Source organism: Neltuma alba, unplaced genomic scaffold (assembly GCF_004799145.2).
Source record: "Neltuma alba isolate B1F8T4 unplaced genomic scaffold, ASM479914v2 tig00011447_pilon, whole genome shotgun sequence".
NCBI lineage: Eukaryota > Viridiplantae > Streptophyta > Magnoliopsida > Fabales > Fabaceae > Neltuma > Neltuma alba.
In genome coordinates this window covers 539,675-563,770 of record NW_021636127.1, presented here as the reverse complement: position 1 = coordinate 563,770, position 24,096 = coordinate 539,675, and the positions used below count along the sequence as shown (strand labels likewise).

Sequence of the window (24,096 nt, the reverse complement as noted above, 5' to 3'; positions counted from 1 at the left end):
ATGCACTATGTGTGCTATTAAGAGTACCGTAAGGGTTGATTCCATCTGTACAAAGCCCAAGGCGAAGATTTCTTGGTTCAAGACCAAATTCCGAAAACATTTCATCTATTTTCTGCCATTGAGGAGAATCAGTAGGGTGCCGAAGATATCTTCCATCTGATATTCTCTCATCAAAATGCCATCTTAACTTCTTCGTTTCTGTTGCATTAGCAAATAAGCGCTTAAATCGTGGTATTATCGGAAGATACCATAACACCTTCAAAGGTTGCCCTTTACTTGTCTCATCACCATCATAGTTACCAGCACAGTCCATGTTCTTTTTCACCTTGTATCGTGAAGTTTTACATTTTGGGCACTCACGTAGACCAGCATACTCTTTTCTATATAATACACAGTCATTAAGACAAGCGTGTATCTTTTCATAGCCCATACCTATCCGAGACAAGATTTTCTTTGCTTCATACACACGATTTGGAAGAACGTTATCAATTGGAAGCATATCACTAATCAATTGAAGCAACTCTGTGAAACTTTTGTCAGTCCACCCATTATTTGCTTTTAAACTGAACAATTTCAATACAGCTGTCAATCGTGTATACTTAGAACACCCAGGGTACAAAGGCATCTCTGTATCACTCTTCAAGTTATCATTTGCATGTGATCGCACAAAGAACTCTACCCCTACATCACGAATCATATCGCTCATTCTATCATTTACATCATCCATAACTTCCTCTTCTTCGAGTATTGAACTTGTTCCTACTTCACCATGCCATATCCATCTTGTATATCGAAGATTTATACCATCACAAAGCAGGTGATCTCTAATATCATCAACACTTAGTCGCCTCTCATTTAAACACTTGACACAGGGACAAAAATACATTCCGTTATTGCTAAGAGCATTCTGTTTAGCAAATTCAATAAATCGTTCTACTCCGTTCTCATATTCATCACTTGTTCTCAAAGCATTCATCCAACTATGATCCATTCCGTTACTACCTAAGGAATTATAAACAATTTAATTTCATTCAGCACAGTCCCAATAAACATTAACCAAATTCAAAACTAATGATATCAATTGAATCTGATTCATTCCAATTACAACATAAATCATGCCAATTCCAAGCAAATGATTTCAAACTTCAAATCTATTACCCAATCAATGTAAACAAATTTTAACTTATCTAAATGCAATTTTTTCATTAATCATTTAATGTATACCCAATCCTTAATCTAAATTCAATACATATAGCAAACTATCTAATGCAATCCCTCTTAGGCATTTTGACAAACACCTTGTATGCATTATTTTTCTAACAAGATTAACAAGGCTTGAAATCATTAAAATTTCTACCCAATCAATATATACAAATTTAAAACTATCTAAACACAATTCTTCAGTAAAAATTTAAACAGCAACCTCAGAAACCAATTCAAAACTCCTCAAGCTACTCAAACCCACGTACAACACACTAAACCCACAATGCAACGGTTGAATAAACTTACCTTCACTGTTCAGGCGTCCCTTCAAATCAACGGCCTACAGTGCGTGTGAGCTTCACGACTTCAATGGCGAGATAGCTATGAGCTGGAGGTTCTTCGTGGTACACGCAGATCTTCACGGCTTCAACGGCGAGCTGCTGCAACACGGCTACTGCAGAACGCACGACACAATGGAGGGAGGGCTACGGCCTTGAAGAGCTGAAACCAGAAGGAGAGACCGAAACAAGTTGAAATAGCTCATGGCTACTTCACGGACAAGAGGAAAATGAGAGGGAGAGACTGAAAATGAAAGTTAGGTGTGAGATAGCTGCGAGCTAGAGGTTCTTCGCGCGCGATACATGTAGATCTGATAGATAACTGATGCGAGCTGCTGCGGGAAAATTTTTTTAAAAAATGAAGCCCCTTCACGTCTGTTTACTTGGAAACAGAGGTGAATTCACGTCTATTTCTGAGAAACGGACGTGAAGTAACATCTGTTATAGAGAAACAGACGTGAATTCACGTCTGTTTTGGGTAAACGGACGTGAATTCACGTCTGATTGTTGTAAACAGACGTGAATTCATGTCTGTTTTGGGTCAACGGACGTAAATTCACCTCTAGTTGTTATAAACAGACGTGAATTCACATCTGTTTTGTTTAAAACAGACATGAAGTCTCTTCTGTTTTGGAAAACAGACATAAATGAGGGAGGTAAATAACACATTTTGTTGTAGTGGTTTCATTGTCAAAAGTCAAGTGGTTTGATAAATTATACATGATTCATTCACGATTTGCTTCTTTTTTTTGGATGGTTCAGCCATTAGAAAGATTGAATTTTATTTGAAAGGAATGAGATTTCATTGAAATCCCAATAACAACATAAAACCAACCATAACATCAAACATGCCCTATCATCAAGCATTTTAACATTTGCTATCATTAGGGAACTAATTCTTCCTCATAATTAGGCAATCTCCAACATGTAATAGCCAAGGCATTTTAATGCAAGGAGTAGCCGCATAAACATTCATCAGCTCAACCAAATAATAGCAATCATCCATGCATCAACAATCAATGCAATATCAACATTAAAGTTAGTTAAATCTTGCTACCTTGATCCAATTGCTTCCTTGGTCTTTGTTCTTCCTCTTTCCCTCCACAAATATCAAAGCCTAGACATCACATTGCAAAAAGGGGCAACCACATTACAACTCAAACCACACAAAACTAAATGGCAATACTTAGGTAACCCCTTAACCCTTAATCCTTTGAATTTTGGAACTTTATTTTCTTTAACCTAAAAACTATTCTCTTACGTCAATCCTACATAATTTTTCATGTAGAATCTAAATATTGGCTTGTATTCATTAAAAGAAAATTCCTTCCCTTTCAAACAGTATTGGCTGAATCGGGTGCCCAAAAGGCCCCAAAATTCCAACTTTAATTCCAATGGTTCCAGTGCTTGTTCTTTAGGTTTACCCTACATCATTTTTCATTTTAAACACAATGGAAGCATCAAAACTATCAAAATCAAAAATAAGTATAGATTTAGGGTTGGCCGAACAGCATCACCAAAAACCATATCATGCAATCTTTCAAATTTCAACACAAAACCACTTGAAACACGCTTTATCCAATGTGTTTCACTAGGTTTAACATCAAAACCTCCCTCCCCTATTCCTAAAACAATTCGGCCAACACCTTCCCTGAGGGGAAACAACATTTTTCAACCATCCAAACCAAGAATACCAAGCAGTAAACAAGATAGAATATCCTACTAATCTTGGATCTAAGCTTAGATGATCAAAGTAGGTAGCTTTTTCTTGATTGCACTTCAAGAAATCAAATTGTAAGAACCACCCCTAGGTTGGCCAAAAATTGAGTCTTGTGAGAGGGAGAAGGGTCTATTTATAAGCCAAGTCTCTTGTATTAGCCCTTCAAGATCATCCTAATTACCATGATGATGTGTAAACACCCTATGTCTTCTTACACTAATTTCTCTCCTTAATTTAATTCCAAAAGAAAGTGATTTTCTAAAGTCAAAATTCTCTCCACCCTTGGCTTCACAAGTGGCTGATGAGGACCTTTTGTCGCTTGCCTTAGGATTCTCAATCAAAACTAAATCCAAGTTATATAGTATAGTGCAAACTCAGGTCGTGCCTTTATTAATTACCTAAGCTAGACTAAATGTCATGCAATGCAATGAAATGGGGTTTTTGGTTTTTAATATTAAATTGAAATGTGACTAAACTATATATAATGGAAATAAACCTAGCTACTATATTTTTGGTATTTTTGATAAGATGATGATGGAATGGAAATGGATGATAGGAAACCTCTTGAAAATGGTTTTAATGGCAATCATAGTTTACTTAAGATATTAGGAGTTTCATAAAATCATTAGGTTTTCTAGAATAACAACCTCAATGACTCATTAAGTCCAATGTTTAAATCAATGAACTTCATTAATGAAAACATTGTCAAGCTCTCCTAATGTGTAATTTGAGAATGATTATGCAATTGGTTCATTGCAACCCAAAATCAACTCAATATCAAAACATGACTATGCAAGATAAGAGAGAATCAAAAGGATTAAAAGGAAACATATATGTAACTACATATATTGAATCACATAATTCAACATTAACTAATCCAAACTACAAATGTAAATCATTAACCGGTGATTACAGTAACAATCCTAAGTTCCTAATTATGAATTTACAACTCCTAAACCTAGAAAGCCATAAATCATAGCTAAAAATTAAAACTGAAACTAAACTCCCTTTAAAATCTGGAAACTCATGCCACTCCATCATCTTCAAGAGTTGATTAACCCTAGCCCTCCATAGCTTTAAGAAAAGCTCTAATCGAAATGAATCCGTCAGCCATGGTAGCTGGGAGTGGAAGGAAATGAGATGGAGTGAAGGAAAGGTGAAGGAAATGGATGGGGAAGAAGATGGAGGTAGAGAGGCAAGAAGATGAGAGAATAGAGGTGTTAGAGATGAGAGAATGGAGTGATAGGTCAAAAATAGGGTTTCTAAGGGTTTAAGAGGTTAATTTGGGTCAGATTATATGAGTAGATGTTCTATTTTCGCGTTCTGACCCAAATCTATCATTACTGATATGAGGAGTTTGCCACAGTGTAGAAATTTTAGGCTGCGCCAAAGGTGTCCTGATGATCGATGTGCCGAACTGTCGCCTTCCGGATTGTCAAGGAAGAGAGTTGCATCAGATAAAATGTAGTATAGGATGCAACCAGTCGTCTTCTTGAGGAGCTTGTTATTGGAAATCCTAGTCTAAATTGGGTTTCAAAAACATTGTAAAAGGGGGGGTTTTAGTTGTTTTAAAAGTGGTACAACAAATGCAAAGTGCAGAAAATTAACTATTTTTGGTATTTTGAATGAATTTAGAAATGTTTTGGATTAAAAGGAAATTATGATTAAATAGTCTCTTGATGATGAAAGCTCAACTATCACTACTCTTTAGAATGATTGGGAATTTAGAAAACCTCTAAGTCTAAAGAAAACCCCAAGTAATCACTTGGGTCCAATGTCTTAATTAATGAAAACTCACTTTAATCAAACTTAATTAACACCTCTTAAGACACTGCTGAAAACCACTTAGAGTGTAAATGAATGAATGATGCAAATGCCCTCTGAATGTCAATCGACAGCCACAGAATACCAAGCACTCAGATTAATCAATAATTATCACTGATAATCAAACTGAAGACAAGGATTTAAACTGAAATATTAAAATAGATTAATCAACATTAACATCATCTAATCCAAATACAATAGAATAGTCTAAAAACAAGATTTACAATCATAAACCAAGTTTGATACAAGTGTAGAAAGTCCCTAAATCTAGAAAAATTCAACACAGCATTAAACAATGATTTAGACTATAGAAAGAAAACTCCCCAATTAAATCCTTGAGCTCAAGCTTTGTCCTCCATCACCAAGAGGCTAAGGGTTTAGCCTCTCATGTCTTCAAACCAATCGCAATCACTCCAGGAATGAATAGCCATGGTTAAAGTAAAAATAAGGTTGGAAAAATGGAGAAGAAGGGTGTTGGAGTGGTTTAATCGGTTTAGAAATACAGAAAATGATGAAGAAATGAAGAAAAATGGAAGTTTTTGGGTGTAGAATCAATAGATATTAGAAAGGAGATGATAGTGGCTCAACCTTATGCAAATTTGTAGAATGGAAGAGTTCTCTTTCGTGGTGGCTGCTCTCCTTAGGTATAGAAGCTCATAAACCTATTCCAAAACGCACAGCTTCACTTAACGCACTCAGGTCACGACCTCAGGACTGTAAGTTCGCGACTCAGGGGAGTCAAGTCATGACCTAAGACGCTTCTTGTCGCAACCTGGGAAGACAAAGAGCTTGCATTTTTACTCAGATCCAAAACACATGGCTTCAGTAAAATGGCATCCAGGTCGTGATCTAAGTATTCCATGTCGTGACCTGGGGAGGCAGAACACTCCCAACTTTTATGTCTTGGTCCTTGTAACATTTTGGCTCCATCCATGCTCTATCATGACTCTTGGGTCCTTCTCCAATTACCTAAAAATCACAACAAAGAGCTTTGTAAAGACCAACTGATTACAGATCAAGGCAATTAAAATTTAGAAGAGAAAAATGACCCTTTTTTACCCCTTAAACAGCAAAATGCAATGCATGACTCAATGTAATCAAATGGATATAAATGCACACATAATGAGGGTAAAATTGTTGCAAAACATTAGAAAACACTTGAGAAAACCATATAAAGATTGGGTTCTATCACTCGAATAGAACACTGATACACATTTTTCTACTTACGCCACGGCGTAGAATTTCTTGGCCGCGATGAAGATCTCCAGAATAGCCATTTCAGACTTTGGCCACAGCACAGAATTTCTTAGCCACGATAAAGACTTCCAGAATTAATATTTTGGCTCTTGTGTTGTGTAATGCTTTGGTCTTTAATCTTGGCTTTAATTCTCAAGTGTCCTACAATGAAGAGCAACAATTTGAAGCATCAATTGTCCTAGAAATCAATTGAATACAATTAATAACTAATTATGACAATTTTATCCTCAAAAAGATACTAACTCAAAGCAAGGACTCTTAATCTAAATTAAGCACAATTATCATCAAAAGGAGCCAAAATCTATGATAAAAACCCTTAAAATGATATGAAAAAATATAGAATAATTGGGTTCAATCAAATCCCCCACACTTAAATCTTTGTACTCCTGGACAAAGGCAAAACAGAACCAGAGCAAGAGAAAATTATTGATACAAATAGGAACCCCTATGAATTCAAAGTAAGAAAGCAGTAGTCCCATTAATCCAACTCTTCAAACAAGCAATCATAGTGATCTAAGTTGATGAGAAGGGATTAAAGTAGAGTACAATCAATGCAATAGAAATGAACAAAAGATAAAACACTCAAGATATAAACTGTTTCACTCTACTCACCAAGTTGGGGTAATTCTCTCTCAAATCCACTTAATCAACCACTTTACCATAAGCTTGTTAAAATCCTACCTCTCCACTTTTAATGCATGAATACAATGATCAAGAGGACTTTTAAGGTTATGATGATCAAAAGGGCTAATTGAAAAGAAATGAGGTGAAAAGATATGAAATGATAAAGTACCAAGCACTTTGAAAAGGTTTCCAACTAACATTTACTCTATCATCTTGAAGCACAACTTTTTTCTTCAAACCACCAATGAACTACCTTATTACAATGCTTTATTCTTTTGGTACCATTTTATTTTATTTTTCTTTGGCTTTTCTTAACATTTTCTTCTATTTCTTTGCCCTTTTTTTTTATTTCTCTGTTATTTTTTTGGCAATTCCAGACCCAAGAAGACAAGGTTCAACACATCATGAATGTAACAATGAAAAGTTGTTAGATACTTGGATAACCAATGCATGCTTTGGCACTTAAGAGAAGATGAAGGCTTAAATAGTTAGTATTGGATAATATCGTGTGGATTTGTGTTTGGAATATAGGGGTTTAGAAAAGAATGCCTCTATCATGCTCACAACATTAATGCAACTAAGTTTTGAATAAGGACTAGAACAAGTTCTAGAAAGTATAAGATGTAAGTGGATGCACACATTATGAATAGGAATTAGGCTCAACGAATCTTCCAACAAGGCTAATTCTCAAATGCTCATACACAAAGATTAATTGTACTCCAGATTAATCACAATATATTAACTTAGTCAATATAAAAGCAAGCTTGAAGAATTGTGACTAATGAAACTAACACAATCAACCTTGAACCAAAAGCAATTCTCATGAATATTAATACAAGTTCAAAAACATTCACCAAAGTCCAGGAATACAAAAAATTTAGGTGTAAGTTAATTGAAGCAAAAATTTTCAAAAAGTTTGACTCAAAATCTTCAAATTAAGTTTAAAAATCAATCAAAATTTTGAAAATTGTTTAGAAAACCAGATTTTTCATTAAACGCAAAAAAACGCAACACAATCACCGAATATCAATCCCTCCCCTACATTTAAATCTTGCATTGCCCCCAATACAAAACTCAAGTACAAACCTAAACAAGAGAAACCAAAACTAAAAGGGAGGAAAAGAAAAGAAAAGAAAACAAACTACTACTACTTTTGCTACTGGCTATGTCCCTCCCCCACACTTATCTCACAAAACAAGCAATAATTTAAAGGATAAGAGTTAAGGAAGGAAAGGGAAAACCTTTAGAACGAAATCTCTTCAAACTCTTATAGGAGAAGTTCTCATCTCGAATGAGAAACATGCATTTCTTCAATGTGCTCACTTCTCCATCATTGATCCACCCTAGTAGTGGTGGTGTGGAGTCCTACAAGCAAGTAGAACCAACAACAGTACCACATCCAGAAATAGAAACATAAAGAGGATAAAAATGAAATAAAGACAGCTTAGAAATTAATCTCTTCAAATAACTATCACAACCAAGGAAATCAATAGTACTCCCATCAATAGGAGTCAAATTTTTATTTAAACTTTTGAAATACTCAAGCTTATGTGAAGTAGAAGCTGAAGAATCCAATTGACAGTTGTTGGAGTATAGTACATCACTATCACATTCACAAGAGGTAATGTTCAAAGGGAGAGAGAAGAAAGAACAAAAAGATTTATGCAAGCTACTATTTACAAAGTAAGATAAATCAGGAGGCAAATTAGAAGATAAAACTAGTTGGAAAGACTTATTGATATTCATAGTTTTATCAATTGAAATGTTAAAGCCTTTCTCAACATTATTAGAAGCTACTAACTTAATGGGATTTTTAGAAAGATAATTTTCAAAGCTGTGGTTAAATTCACATTTCTCTATAAGATCATCATCCAAGAAATTCACATCAATATCATGCTTTATATTTGCAACACTTTTAGTACTAGAAGGCAATGCACATACTTTACAAAATTCTGCTTTTACCACTTAACAAGTGTATCATATTTGTTATCAATGCAATCCATGCATATAGTGTGGGTATTGCAAGAACAAGATAAAGGTTCATTCAAATCAGAATCAGTTTCACCATCCAATCTAACACTAATTGGATGGGGAAGAAGATAGAAGTAAAGAGGCAAGAAGATAAGAAAATATAGGTGTTAGAGATGAGAGAATGGAGTGATAAGTCAAAAATTGGGTTTCTAGGGGTTTAAGGGGTTAATTTGGGTTGGATTATATGAGTAGATGCTCTATTTTCGTGTTCTGACCCGAATCTGTCATTGCTAATACAAGGAGTTCACTATGACATAGAAATTTTAGGCTGTAGGGAAGGTGTCCTGAATAGAACACTGATACACATTTTCCTACTTGCGTTGCTGCACAGAATTTCTTACCCGCAGCAAAGATCTCCAGAATAGCCATTTCAGACTTTGGCCGCGGCGAAGACTTCCAGAATTAATATTTTGGCTCTTGTGTTGTGTAATGCTTTGGTCTTCAGTCTTGGCTCTAATTCTCAAGTGTCCTACAATAAAAAGCAACAATTTGAAGAATCAATTGTCCTAGAAATCAATTGAATACAATTAATAACTAATTATGATAATTTTATCCTCAAAAAGACACTAACTCAAAGCAAGGACTCTTAATCTAAATTAAGCATAATTATCATCAAAAGGAGCCAAAATCTATGATAAAAAGCCTTAAAATGATATGAAATAACATAGAACAATTGGCTTCAATAAGTGGCACCTTAATACTCTCCATTAGTGGCTTGACAAGTGGCACGTTGTGGGTCAAGTAAAAGACAAGAGAGTGCTTTTTACTTTATCAGTGCACTTTGCTTTGAAATTAATTCATGTTCTATAATTACAGCCATTGTAATAATTTTCTGTCAGATCCATAGCCCATTCTTATCATTTTTCTCTTCCCAAAATGCTCTCCTTTGTTACCATCCCAAATTTCTATTGATAGTAAAGAAGAAAACTATCTTTCTTTCTATAGTGATTTCTTTACTCGAGAAGGCCATTAAGAAATTTCTGAATAGTTAAGCGGCTCCTTCTAACTCCATAATCTCTTATAATTCCTTGGGATGCCTTGTGAATTTTCTTCGAATTTTATTTTTCTTAAAAGTATTTATTTGGAATTTTCCAAATAAAAGACCTCAGTTTGGCTTAATTAGCCCTTAAATTCTTTGATTATTTTTTAGCGATAATTTGGGAATAAAACTACTTATACACTATTACTTAATTTTCAAGGTACATTATCCCTATTTTTCCTCAATTTCTGAGCCTTAGAAATATTTTTCATAATTAATCTTTGACCAATTTTTCTTAATTAGTCAAGCTTTTAAAACTAACTAGAAAATCATAATAAATACTTCTCCATCAAAATTCCACCTTTATAAAATTAATATACTGTCCAAAGGGCTTTTCCCTAATTTTCATAATTATTGGAATTTATAAAATATTTTCTAAAATTACTTAAACCAACCCATAACTTTTAGAAATTGTACTTTGCCCCAACACTAGCATAACTTTGGGAGTTGTGTCCTCTCTTTTCTCCCTATTATTTTGGCCCTTAAATGTCTAGGAATATCTATACTCCTATTTAGCATATTACTGGATGTGACACAATAAGAGTAAGAGTGGCCAAGAATAATGAAGGGATTAATTACCTCTTAAATCTGGCGGAGTACTAAAGAAAGTTAAAGGAAAAGAAAAGGTAAATTCACAGGTCATCTCCCTCTACTATCCAAAATTAGCAAGAGATAGCAAGAATAGTAAGACGACTAAAAGAATTCTTTAAGGCAAGGCATATGTGCAACACCTTCACTTTATACTAAATAAATAACCAATTAGAAGTAAATAGAATCACATTTGATGGCCAAAAGTTTGAAAAATTTAACCTTAAAAGATTTTATGCTTGGGTTATTATTCACAACAACCTATAATTTGGTCAAACTTTGAAAAATCATAACTAATTCTAGAAAAATCAAAATTGAGTGATTTCAAATTCTATTGAATCTCTTTGGATTATCTTTTAAGGAAAAATAGTTGCTGGATGAATTGTTTTCAACTTCGAGCCCAGATTAATTTTCAAAAAGTACTGTTCATTTGGTTTTTTTTAATTTTCCAATATTTTTGCCTAATTTTGGATAGGCATAATTTCTAGTACAAATATCCATTTGAGGCGTGTCACCACTCATTTTAAAGGCACTATTCTAAGTAAATGTGCCTAAATAGTAGGAAGAAGCAAAGACAAAAAGCCTCAAAGTAAGGGTCTTGTTCGTGCAATGCTAGAAAAGTAAGCAATGATATAGCATGTAAGCATAGATCCAATGATTGAAACTTGTCTATGAAGCACAATAACTAAATTTAAAGGTGAAAGATGATGTTTTAGCCAAAAAAATAAAGGTAAAAGATGAGTATATGTGGGGATATTCTCCTTAGTTAACCTCTGAAAAAAGGGTATAAGTAAAGGTTAACCCTGAAATTTTGAAAATGAAATTTCTTTTAAGAGGAGGCGAATTGTAACATCCTGAATTTTCAAAAGTTTTGGGCTGAAAAGGTAAAGAAAAAAATACATTTGAAATTTCAAAAAATGGGAAATGAGGTATAAAGGCCTATTTGAAGTTAAAAATAATGAAAATACCTCCAAAATGAATTTAAGGAATTTTTAGAAATTCAGCTAATTATGGGAATTTTGGCCAGTTAAGAAAAAATGAGTCAAAATCAATTATTTTAATTATATGGAGGCCTCAAATAATCAGATAGAAATGGGAGAAAATAGTTTGTAGATTATAGAAGATTGTAAAATTGTTCCTGACCCTTGAAAATGAAGAGGTTGACTTCAAAAAAATTTAAAGTCAAATTTCTCTAAGGGGTATCTGAGGATTCTTTAAAAGAGATATCTACAGGTTGAGTTTTGGTCTAAGAAAAATTGAGAATTTTCCCATAAGAAAAGGGAGCTAGTAAAGTAAAGGATTGAATTTATAGAACCATGAAACATTAGAAAGCATCTGCTCAAGGATATGGCAGAATAAAATAAATTGATGTTTTACTTTTAGACGCTCAAAGCCTAAAGACACTTTGTCTTAGCTATTGACATCATTTGAAGTCATATATGATAAGAGAGGGAGTGTAATGGCAAGATAAGGATATCTGAACACATGCCGGTGCTATCAGAGAAGTCAGGACCCAAAAAAGTATTGATATGGAGCAATATTGTAAGACTGATGGAAGAGTAACCTATGGTTTATTTTTGAACAGATTTCTCCCAATTTTCTCTCTATTTTGGTGCCATTTTCATGAAGGGATGGCTTTAGAATTTTAGCAATTGTCAAAGGGCAAAGTTGGAAAGCAATAAAGAGATATATAAGTTGTCTTCTGAGTAAAGCCAAACACATGGGAAACTAGAGAGGGAGACACATGAAAATTGTAATTTCCTCTGACTTCAAGGGTAAAATTAAGTCCTTGAGTCCACATGGAGCTAGTAAGAGGTTGACACCTTATTCATATAATCTTAAGCAACTTTAAAGGCAAAGTATGAAGGGAAAACTTGAGAGGCCATTATAAATACCCCTCGTCCCCTATTTTATTGAAGAATTTTGGCCAACACAAGAGAAAGGGTAGAGGTTTGAGTTTTGCATGAGGAAGAAGGAGAAGAGGAAGAGGATGAAGTCCTAGGCCAAGCTAAGCTTCAAGGCAATGTTATGGATGTTGATGTAGTTTATGATTCTCTATGTGTTGCAAAGCTTGCTCATTATTTTTGATGAGTTTTGGAAGCATGAAACTCTAAGAGGTGTCATCCTATTGTGATTAAGTCATGAAAATGACTTATTGAAGTTAGATTAATAATTAAAAGGAAGAAAAGAGTAGAAATCAAGTGGTTTTGTGATGAAATTGGAAAGAATCCAACTTCCCCTTGACATTGTGTGATTTTTACCCACAGCTTTGGTTTGTGTTAGGCTTGGATTTTGATGCTTTTAAGGCTTTCAATGTGTTTAGAATGAAATTTTGTGTAGGATACAAGTGAGAAAGTAAGTTTGGAAGTATTAGAATTGAAAATGAAAATTTACCCTAAACCCTATAGTGTTTCGGCCAAGTTAAGCTCTAAAAGAAGTAATTGGATTTTGTTAATTTATGGATTCTACATGATAAATTATGTGGGAATAGCATGTGAAATTAATTTTAGAAAGACTGGTTAAAAGTCCAAAAGTTAGGTGTTAAAGCATGTTCAAGAGAGCTATGCTTGGAATGGCTTATTGTTATGGCTGTAATAAGTGAATAGTATGATGTGTTAATGTAATTAGGGTTATGTGACATCAAGAAAGATGAAAGAGATCAAATAGGCTAGACAAGCAAATTCAAATGTTGGTTGCAAAAGGAGCGAGAGAAAGAATTTGACAAGTTAAAACTAGCAAACTTTATCCTACTCTTATGTGCTTAGTACTTGCTTGCATGTATGACATGTTTGTTATATTTATATGACTTTATGGTGTGTATGACATGTTTGTTATATTTATATGACTTTATGAACTCATGCATTGTGTATGTAATAATACTTGAAGCATACCATAGGCCTGTGTGATTTATGATTAATGCCTGATAGTTTCCAAACATGTTATTATGTTATGAAAATGTTAAGTTTGCAAGCATATTATAAAGGCCAAGTTATACCATGTATGTTTGGGTGGTAATTGTTTGCTACCGAGATTTTTCCAAATCTCTGTTGGAAATTGTGCCCTGGGGACCAATCATTATGTTATGAACATTGTTAATTTATGAATTTCTTAATTATGTTATCATATTATTTGCATGTTTACTGTGATGACTATCCTTGGATAACTCATGATTTTATCCTATATGTCCCTGGTCGGTCATCTATGTGGGAGCAGAGATGAAATAAGACTAGTATGACTTTGAAGATGTATGAGATATAAATCAAAGTCATAGGCACATGTAAGAGTACAAGGTGTTGGACTGACCCACTATGAGAGAGCTGCATGGGTTAAGTCATAAGCTTCTCTCATATATAAGCCATGTCACTATGCCCTTTGACCTGAGATCATCATGGATTCCTACATGAGAAACGCTCAGCTTTGACCTAGTCAAAAGTCACTTTTAACCGAGTGATCATAAAGATTATGTTCAGGCTTAGTGGTTTTTCATATGGAGGAATGTGAATGGTCAAGATGGAATTTGTCCCTTACATTCGTAGAGAGATATTACTGGGCCCCTCGATGAGTGAGTCTGAGAAATGTATGGCCATACTATAATGGAAAGGTAGTTCCATTTCTATACTCAGACTACTCAGGGATCGAGAAAGTAACGGTCAGGAATAGGAGGATGACGTTTTCCATGCCTCATCCATGACCAAAATGTCGTGTGACAAAAGGGACGTGATACGGTTGTATGAAAGGTTATATCGTTCATCGATCCTCATATGATTTGGGTAGTCGTGATGTCTTGCTAGAGACCGCATACGACTTGTGAGTCATTATAGTAAATGGCCCACTGCCAACTTCGTATGGGCCTACAGGGTCACACATAAAATAGCCCAACACGAGCTATGATGTCCAGATTCATTGAATCTAAGATATGTCCAGATTCAATGAATAATCTAGGGTGGACGTGTATATATATATATATAAATTCGCGTATATATATATTATATGATATAAGAGATATTTATAAGATTTGATTTATAAGGATAAATTAAATCTATATCATTTTTTAAATTAATAAGGTATAATATCTCAAATTTGATTTATTAGAATAAATCAAATATAATTCTGTTATATCTTTATTTTGAATTAAATGAAAAGGTGAATTAAATCTGTAGGACGGATTTAATATACAAACCTTATTTATTTAATTGATTTCTTATTAGATTACGCAATATATAATATTGTATTAATTTCAGAATTAATTTAGGATTAATTCTGAAATCCAATATCCTTCATAATACCGATGGCATCCTATATATTTCAAATTAAGAGCTAGGGTTTTGGGTGGATGAGAGTGCAAAAGGTTTGCAGATAAGAAACGGCCAAAAGAGAGACGGTGAGGACAGATTCTCAAAAAACCTAAAAGGACAAGAGGCGCTAGCACGTCGTTTGTGATTGGAATGCTGTTCGTGTGGATACCGGTAGAGGAAGCCAATCTGAGTTGTCAACTTCTTACGAACAAAAGGGGGAGCATAGGCATCTCGAACGTCGGAAACCCTGAGCTACCAACGATTCGAATACTGCAGGTAACACCTCTTACCACTTGACTTAAACACAATCGGTAGATCCGGGCAAGGGATTAAAAATTTTAAAGTTTTTATTTTCCGTTGCGTTTCTTTCAATTCCTTACAATCTCACCTTCCCCTTAACCAACCATAATATGTATATTGAGCATGGAAGAAGAATGCAAGATATGAATCAAGAGAATAAAAAGGAGAATTGAAGAAATGTTCTTACGTTATGTTATGTCATGTAATGACTTCTTTTTATGTTGATGTATGATTAGACATGCCAAGTAATGTTATGTAATAATAAAAAATAAAAATGGCATGTAAGATTGGGCATGATGATTTATGAGAATGATTTATGAAAATGTTGGAATGGTTGCATATATACAAAGAAATGATTATAAATTGTTAATTTCAAATGAGGGGATAAACATCATGTCACTCCTTACTTCTAGTATATCTTAGAGTCCAATTAGAACCAATTCTGACCACTTTGGATGGTCTTAAACTCAAAATTTCGTAACTTGGACGCTGGTTTCATAAAAATACTGTTTACTGGGTAAATCCAGATTTTCTATCCAACTTTGAAAATCCGTAACTAAATCTAGAAAAATCAAAACGGAGTGCTTCAAAATCCTATGAAAAGCTCTTTGAACTCCATTTCAAGAAAAAATAATCTCATGACCAATTTTTTAAGGATCAATGCCAGATTTTTGTGGAAGTTGCCACTGTTCCAATTGGTAAAAACTATTTTCCAGGACTTTAATCCTAACTTTGAAAAATCACCAAAAATTGTACACACATCCATTCAAAACGTGCTACCTATCAATATTAAGCTCATGGAGTGAGCTTTAATTGTGCTAAATATCATGATCATACAAGGTAGATAACACATTCAAAACAGAGTCACAAACTCACTGCCTTAACAAAGTTACGGCATCATAAACTTCAATACAATTTCCAAAGTGAAACCATAATTCAACATGCATATAACATGAGCTTTCTCAAATTACTCCCTTCTTCTTGATGGTTCAGCCTCTATGAAAAGAAGTTATATTTGGAAGGAGTGAGATTTCAAAGAAATTCCAGTAGTAAGAGAAAATCGACTATAACATCAAGCATGCATCAATTACAAACATTCCAACATTTTGCTATTAATAGGAAACTACTTAACCTCATACATGTAGCACTCTAAAATGCAATAGCTAAGACACTTAAAGCAAGGAGAATAGCTATACAATCATCATCATCATCATTTAGCTCAACTACATAATAGCACATGAAATTGCATAGCAATCAATGCAACAATTAATATTAAAGTTAATTAAATCTTGCTACCTTTCCTCTAATGCTTTCCTTGCCTCTTGATATTGGTCCTCTCTTCCATAAAAAAGTAGAGCTCAAATCACATTTAGAAAGGGGCAACCACACATCACAACTATGCTACACAAACATAACTTCAAATTCAAGAAACCCTTAACCCCTTTTTGTTCTTGAATTTTTGAAATTAATTTTCAACAACCTAAAAATTATCCCATTAGGTCAACCCGACATAATTTTTCATGTAGAATCTAAATATGAGCTTATAACTTTCAAAACACCTCTCTTCCCTAATGATCTTACTTTGGCCGAGAGGTAGTGATTTGGACCCTTCAATATCCAATTTCATTTTAATGCATTCCAAAGCTTATGACTTAGGTTTACCCTAACAAAACTTCATTTTAAAGCCAATGAAAGCATCAAAACATGCAAAATCTCATGCTAGGGCACAATCACTATTTGGCTTAAATATACATGTAGGTTTCTTAACATGAATTTTATTCCATAATCATGTAAAACTACTTGAAACAACTTGTAATCCATGCATTTAACCTAGGTTTAACATCATATTCTTTCTCCCCCAACCTTTACACAATTCGGCCAGCACCCAAGCCAAGGAGAAACCACCAATTTCAACCATAAAACTTAAGGAAACTAATCAATAAACAAGGTAGAACATCAAACTAACCTTGGATGCAACCTTATATGATCAAATCTTCAAGCTTCTCCTTGATTACACTTCAAGAAAAATTTTGCAAAAGGTTCCCCTAGTGTTGGCCGAAAATGGTGTCTTGTGAGAGGGGAAGAGCTCTATTTGTAAGCCTTGAGCTAATTAAATGCCATCTAAGTTCAAGGAAATTACATTGATGATGTGTCAAGCTAAGATCTCTTCTTGCATTTTTTTTTCTCGAATTTAATTCCAAAAGAAATGGATTTTAGAAGTAAAAATCCTCTCCACCCCTAGCTTGACAGGCGGCACAATGAGGGCCAAGTAAAAAGATGTGTACTTTTCACCTTTTTTAGCACCCTTTTTACACTGAAATAGCTCTGTCTTTTTCTATATCAGTGATCTGAACCTCCTAATAAATTTCTTAGATCCTTAACACTTTATTATCAATTTTCCCTTCCTAAAGAGCCTTCGTTTGCTCCCATAATGAATTTGTATCATTAATAGAAAAGAAAACTACTTTTCTTATTATATTAGTTTTCTTACTCGGGAGTTACTTTTTTGGGTCTTTGGGCTCTTAAAAGCCTTTCTAATTATTTCATAACCTGTTATTGATCTCATAAAAGTTTCATAAATTTTCTTGGGATTTATCTAGCTTCATAAGTATTTATTTGGAATTTTCCCAAATAAAAGCCTAATTAGCATAATTGGTCTTTAAATTCCCTTAAAGATTATCCAGGGGTATTTTGGGAATAAAACCACTTGTACAATATCTTATAATTTCCAAGACACTTTATCCTTATTTTTTCTTAATTTTCTAAGGCTCAAAACTATTTTTCATAATTAATTTTGACCAATGTTTCCTAATTCATTAATATTCAATAATTACTGAAAATTAAATAATCATTGCTTTCCATCATAATCTCAACTTTTGAGCCTAGAAAACTGTCTAGGGATCTTCTCTCTACCTTCCATAATTATTTGCTAAAATTTGGAAATTTCTAACATATTTTTCCAAATTTTCATATTTTTTTCCATTATTCTGACCCTTAAATGTCTAGGAATTTCCTTACTCTTAGTTATAAAATTTCTGGATGTGACATAAAGTCATGAATTCGAGGGAGAATAAAAGTAATGTAAACGAATGATTCTGCCTTTGAAATTTTATAAATAACTAGTACATATCCTGAGCTTCAAAATGAGTGGTAAATCACCTAAAATGGATGTGTGTACTGAAAGTTATGATTATTCAAAGTTAAAGCAGAAAAGTTATAAAATACTATTTTGATTATATGAGTAGTACCATTTCATGTATTTTTTATATCAAATGAGCAAGAAAATGACCCAATGAGTATTTGATACCTATAGAGAATTAAAATATTTTTAAATGAAAACTTGAATAAACTCAATAAGATTTTTCTATAATAAGTTGTGAATTTTTAAACTTGGATAAAAAATCTAGAATTACCAAATAAATAGTAACCCAACAATTAAAATGTAAGAGTTTAATATACAAGCTTAATTAATGACTCGCTTGAACTGTAGTGCATCCGAATGCATACTAGAGGAGAGTAAAAATCATGGATGTTTCACTATTCATGGCTTTCTTCAAAATTTCTTCAAAATTTTTAATTTAAAATTTATTTAAAGATTTGAAAAGGGATAATAAAATATTTTTTAGATTTAAGAAAACTATTTATTAACTTTTATAAAGGGATAATAAAAAACAATTTTTTTGGATTGAATAAATAATAAAAACTGTGTATTAACTTTTATATTCCTTGTCAAATTTGTAGGCATCATTAGTACAGATTTTTTTATGATATGCATCCGGTTGTTCTTTTAAAAAAAACATTAAATCTAGTGATAACAAACAATAGCATAAAGAATAAAATAAATAGAAAATGAAATATATCATGCATAATGTTTTGATTTAAATTTAACTTTAATTTTGAATTTGATGGTGTCCTTTTTTTATTTGAATTTATTTTGCATGACATTATTTACAAAAATGGATTAAAAATTAAGCAAAAATGTTATTGTCATTGTAAATGTGATGCATTTTCTCTCCTCTATCTTTTCTCCCCTCTTTCCAAACAGAAAGAGGGATAATAATATCTCTTCACTTTTTTTTTCCTTCCATATTTTGTGTCCCTCAATTTTTGTTATCTCTAATTTACTCTGTATCCAAAGATAGTGTGTGTTATAACCTTTTCTTTTCTCTCTTCTCTTTATTTTTTTCTTCACCATTTCGTTCCTCAATTATTACCAAACAGCCCTTAATATTTTTCATAAAGTGAAGGTCATTATTTTCAGAATATACATTGCTTATTGATATTGATTTTTTTTTCCTTAGAAAAAGGATAATAACGCGAGAAGACTTTGAGACCCGCGTGTTGACTTGGAGTTTCCAGTGAATTTCCTATGTAGCTATCAAACCCTCCTTCCTGTGTAAGTTTCATCTGATTTGTATAAAGGAGCCTCACAAGCATCTTCTCTTCGTCAGAAGCATAGAAGATCATCACTTCCAGTTTTCTCTTGAACAATCTGACGATTCAGCATGACGCATAACCAAGCCAAAGTGTATGTGAATTTCAACTTTACTTTTTTTGGTTCCTTTTTCCTTAGAGATTTACTTCGACTTCTTGCTACTTCTTGACTTAAATGCCCCGTTCTTTTTTTATTGCAGATTCAGTGGTGGATTAGAGTCTGCCTCTTCTGTTGTCAGCTCTGGCATTCTCATCTCTTTGTGGAAACTTATCTCAGATCTGTACGCAGAAACCCATTCAAACCAGAACCTGTTCTGGAAAATAGTTAGCAACGAATTAGGTTTGACCATTATAACGTTTGGGACTAACCAAAACCACGTTCAACCCGATTTGCTTCCTTTCTCGAACGACAACCCCTTCAAATTTATCTGTTCCAAAACCAACCCCATCTTCTCCCTCAATCACTCTGCATTTTCCCTCTTCAATGCATATGGAACCTAGCTTGATGAACTCAAATCCCAGGTACGTACTTCTCCTTTATTTCCTTCAAGAACATGTAGAACTAGTCAAGAAAGAAAAAAATTTTCTGAAGTGAGATTGATACTTAAGTGTGGGGCTTTTGCTGAATGATGCAGATTGATCTCAAAAGGCCAGTGATTGTTACTGGGCATGCTGTCGGAGGAGCCATTGCTTCTCTTTTCACTTTATGGCTATTAGAGAAGATGGAGCCAACAAAAGACAAGCGTCCCCTCTGCGTCACGTTTGGTTCTCCCCTTATTGGAGACCAAATGTTTCAACAAGCTATGTCGCAAAGTTCTAATTTGAACTCTTGTTTTTTGCATGTAGCCTCTCTTCAGGATCGTTTGATTTCCTCCTCAATTTCCAACCATTCGTACAGTCCCTTTGGAATATTTCTGTTGTGCTCTGATTTTGGCTCTTGTTGTTTTGAAAGCCCTGTTTCTGTTCTGAGGCTTCTAAATCTCATAAGTCAACTGAATCAAGGATTGCAGAATTGTGATTATGGAAGTATTGTGGAGAATCTTTATCGTAACGCAATTTGCAAAGACTCTGATTGTCCCAACATCTCTCATTCTAATCTTCTCCAGAAAAGCCTCGCTCTGCAATTATGTGCTCTGGGATTTCCTCATCTGCTCCAGGTGCTTCAACTTTTACTTATATTCCTTCTCAGAAAATTAATATGAACTGGTAAAATTAGTTATTTGTTTGGTTTTCTTAGAATTCTCCATTTAATTATGAGGGTTGGAAACTACCCTGATTGGTAAAAATTCATTTTATATTAGCGCTGAATATAGATTTGGTAAATAAATTGAAATGAAGTCTTAAATTTGTGGCCAAAATAAATATCTAAGTTAGCCCATGCATTTAAGACCGCAGAGTAATATCATGGAAAATCTATTTTTTTCCTTCTTTTCAGAAAATATTCTACGACTTTTATGCATAAACGAATTAAACTGATGAGGAATCCATCTAATCGACATTTTGAAATTGATGCCTCAGGAAACTGATATGAAGAATCTGGTAGAAGAACTGAACAAGCAGGAATTGCTAAAACAAAAGAAACGGTTTATCCCAAACAAGAAGTTGGATGAAATGAAAACAAATATGGCCAAATTGGAATGGTACAAGAAGATTTCAAAGACGGGAGCAGGGTACTATGATAGGTTTAAGGATCACTTATCTACGGCTGACCATGACGTTGTCGGGTTCATTAGAGAGCTCAATAATTACTGGAAAGAAATGGTAGAAGAGGCAGAGAAGCAACCCCAGAAAGAAGGTGCTACTTTTCGCACACGATGGCTCTATGCCGGGACCAATTACAGAAGGATGGTCGAACCATTAGACGTTGCTCGTTACTACAAGGATGGAAAAAGAGACTACATAAATCAAGGAAGATCTGAGCATTATAAACAGCTGGAGAAGTGGTTGGAAAATGACCAGAAATCTCAATCTACAGGTAGGACGAATAATGTAGAATCTATATTGACATTGGATTCTTGCTTTTGGGCACATGTCGAAGAGGCTCTTATTTTGTGCCAAAAAGTAAAGGCTGCAGCTAGTGAGGTGGAGAAGAAAGAGGCTATGAGTAGTTTAGATGAGTTTGAGAAGTATGTTTATGAGTTGCTGAAGAATTATGCTGTTTCGCCGGAGATTTTCTTGGACGGAAGTAGCTTCATGCGTTGGTGGGGTGAGTATTTTGGAATCAAGAGAGCTTCATATGCCTCTGAATTTGCCAACTTCATGAAGAATCCAATCAATTATAAGAAGTACGTGGAGGGTGCCTACAATTTCCCTTGAGAAGCCAGGCTTTGAATGTTTCCGAATAAACTATGATTGTATCATCCCGCTTTCAGTTCGGGTTCTATTTCTCCAAGTGGTTGTTGAACTTCAATTTATGCTCCTACGTCCACATTACACACCCAATGTCTGGGTCAACACTATATGTCACTTCTGTCCATGCACCCCCATTTGTGAGATGTAAAATGCTACTTTGTGCTGTGAACCCAAAAAAAAAAAGAAGCAAAAAACAAAACAATTATTGCTATTATTATACAAATCTTTCATTCTCTCTTCATTTGATTTGATTAAGGATTTTTCTTTTGAGGCTTAGGTGCAAAGGTTTTTCGCTTCTCCCAACAATTATATTTTTTAAGATTCAAATTTGTGTTCTGTTTCTTACAAGAATGATTCTTACAAGAATGAGGCTGCTTATCACTTTAATTAACGGCTTGTTAGTTCATTCTCTCTATAGACATAACTTCTTTTGTATATCCTAATACATATAACTTAATAAATATTGTTTTAGCAAGAAAATTATGGTACCTACAAATTATTTAGTATGACATTTTATTGAAAAGTAATCATCAATTAATTTTTATCCCTAAATTTTGAATACTAGAGTGACCTATGTATTGCATCATGGGAAACAGCAAGCTAACTCTAAATTTTGGTTTTCACATCTAAAATGATTTTCTATTTATTCTACTTGGAATGTAGAAGAATTTCAGATTCGTTTAGGCCTTGGATCCCATTATGTTGTTTATGGAGCCTTGAATGAGATTCTCCCTACAATTTAGATAATTTTTTCCTAGTTAATCAATGAATAATATGCACAGTTTATAATATTATGTAATTAAATATTTAAACAGTTTCTAATGTAGTTTTAAATTAAATTAAATGACAAAAAATATGTCCATCTTAGTAATTTATTAAGTGATAAATAAATTTCAACAACACTTGTAAGTAGTTATTTGAAGGCCAGATCGGATCACTTCACCTTCTCGATTCAGTCAAGAGGTTTGGACCGTCTACTCATTTTGCCTCCTGAACCATCAAAGGAGGAGGAGGAGAAAAGCTTAGAGTACTCTGTCTTTGAAAAACAAAGTGAAAAGATGGGGGTAAGCTAAAGTACTAATAAGCCTATGCATCTATATGGCAGGACTAGTTTTTTCATTTTTCAAAGCCTTGATCTTTTTATATCTCATTATAAAATACTCTTCTAATCCTTAATATAAGATATATTTAACTAATTTAATTAGATTAAAAAATTAGGTAAGTAAGTTAATTATAAGAAATATGACATATTTTTCTTAAAACGCCATAATCATTTTCCTTAATATCCTCCTTCCCTCTTCTACTCAATTATGATTGAGGGAGTATCCATAAGAATAATTTAGGAAAAATTGATAAATATGAGAAATAGTTTTTATATTTAGGACAAAAATCAGCTCAATAATTAGGTCCTATATAATTGAAAAATCAAAGGGAAAGCCCAGGGAAAGAAAACAGAGGTTAATGGACTTCCTTTATTACATTAAATATATGTAATAGTTGTTTAAAAGATATTTTTTATTAAAAAATCTTATGAAGAAATATAATATTTTTAATTTTAGTGATTGAAGTATTGTAAGAATAAATATCTTCAATATTGTTATATTTTGTTATTTGTTAAAGTTAAATTATTGTTGTGTTTTCTTATATTTTGTTGTTAATTATTATTAATATTGTTATTTTTTGTTATTGTGAATAAAAATGCATTATTTTAATATGATAGGTTTGACCCTAAGTTGATCCTGTTCTGACCATTGATCCTTGAAAATTGAGTGCCCGGTTTGGTTTTTTGTACCTTAACATGAATGCATTTAATAATTAGTTATTTAGGAAAATTCCATTAAAAGCCTTTTGAAATACTCAAATCCTAAATTAGGTTCCTAAATTTAAAAAATTTTAAGTTAGGTCAAGCAACCCAATTCGGAATTTCCTAAACAGTAAAAGCATTGTTGGAGTCCACAGGTAACGAGAGAGCAAGGGCTAAATCATTATGAACAAAACTATGGGTAGCACCATAATCAATAAGAATTAAAACCTTCTTACCACAGAGAACCCATTAGCTTAATAGTCTTACCACCGGTGAAGCCGACCAAA

At 33.5% G+C, this 24,096-nt stretch overlaps 2 protein-coding genes across 4 annotated transcripts; both read left to right on the top strand.

The window, feature by feature from the left end:
* The first annotated feature begins 7,233 nt into the window (after positions 1-7,233).
* LOC114713690 (senescence-associated carboxylesterase 101) lies at positions 7,234-22,254 on the top strand. Of its 3 annotated transcripts, XM_028898362.1 has the most exons (5): positions 7,234-7,244; positions 19,671-19,747; positions 19,854-20,175; positions 20,289-20,810; positions 21,172-22,254. In XM_028898362.1, the coding sequence occupies exons 4-5, from the start codon at positions 20,376-20,378 to the stop codon at positions 21,967-21,969; spliced, it is 1,233 nt and encodes a 410-aa protein (XP_028754195.1). In that variant the 5' UTR covers positions 7,234-7,244; positions 19,671-19,747; positions 19,854-20,175; positions 20,289-20,375; the 3' UTR covers positions 21,970-22,254. The 3 variants fall into 3 exon arrangements, with proteins under 3 accessions (XP_028754195.1, XP_028754196.1, XP_028754194.1); XM_028898363.1 differs by lacking the exon at positions 7,234-7,244 and having other exon boundaries at positions 19,653-19,747; positions 20,289-20,705; XM_028898361.1 differs by lacking the exon at positions 7,234-7,244 and having other exon boundaries at positions 19,653-19,747.
* Positions 19,725-20,154, top strand: LOC114713699 (senescence-associated carboxylesterase 101-like). The gene is made up of 2 exons (XM_028898370.1): positions 19,725-19,747; positions 19,854-20,154. Exons 1-2 carry the CDS (start codon positions 19,725-19,727, stop codon positions 20,152-20,154), a joined length of 324 nt encoding a protein of 107 aa, XP_028754203.1.
* Positions 22,255-24,096: the final 1,842 nt, after the last annotated feature.

Bases quoted from the DNA above. Each gene is read 5' to 3' on its own strand.
- LOC114713699 (XM_028898370.1), top strand. From the start codon at position 19,725: ATGACGCATAACCAAGCCAAAGT. The intron at 19,748-19,853 runs GTATGTGAATTT...TTTTTATTGCAG, and splicing joins ACGCATAACCAAGCCAAAGT to ATTCAGTGGTGGATTAGAGT.
- LOC114713690 (XM_028898362.1), top strand. From the start codon at position 20,376: ATGGAGCCAACAAAAGACAAGCGTCCCCTCTGCGTCACGTTTGGTTCT. The intron at 20,811-21,171 runs GTGCTTCAACTT...TTGATGCCTCAG, and splicing joins GATTTCCTCATCTGCTCCAG to GAAACTGATATGAAGAATCT.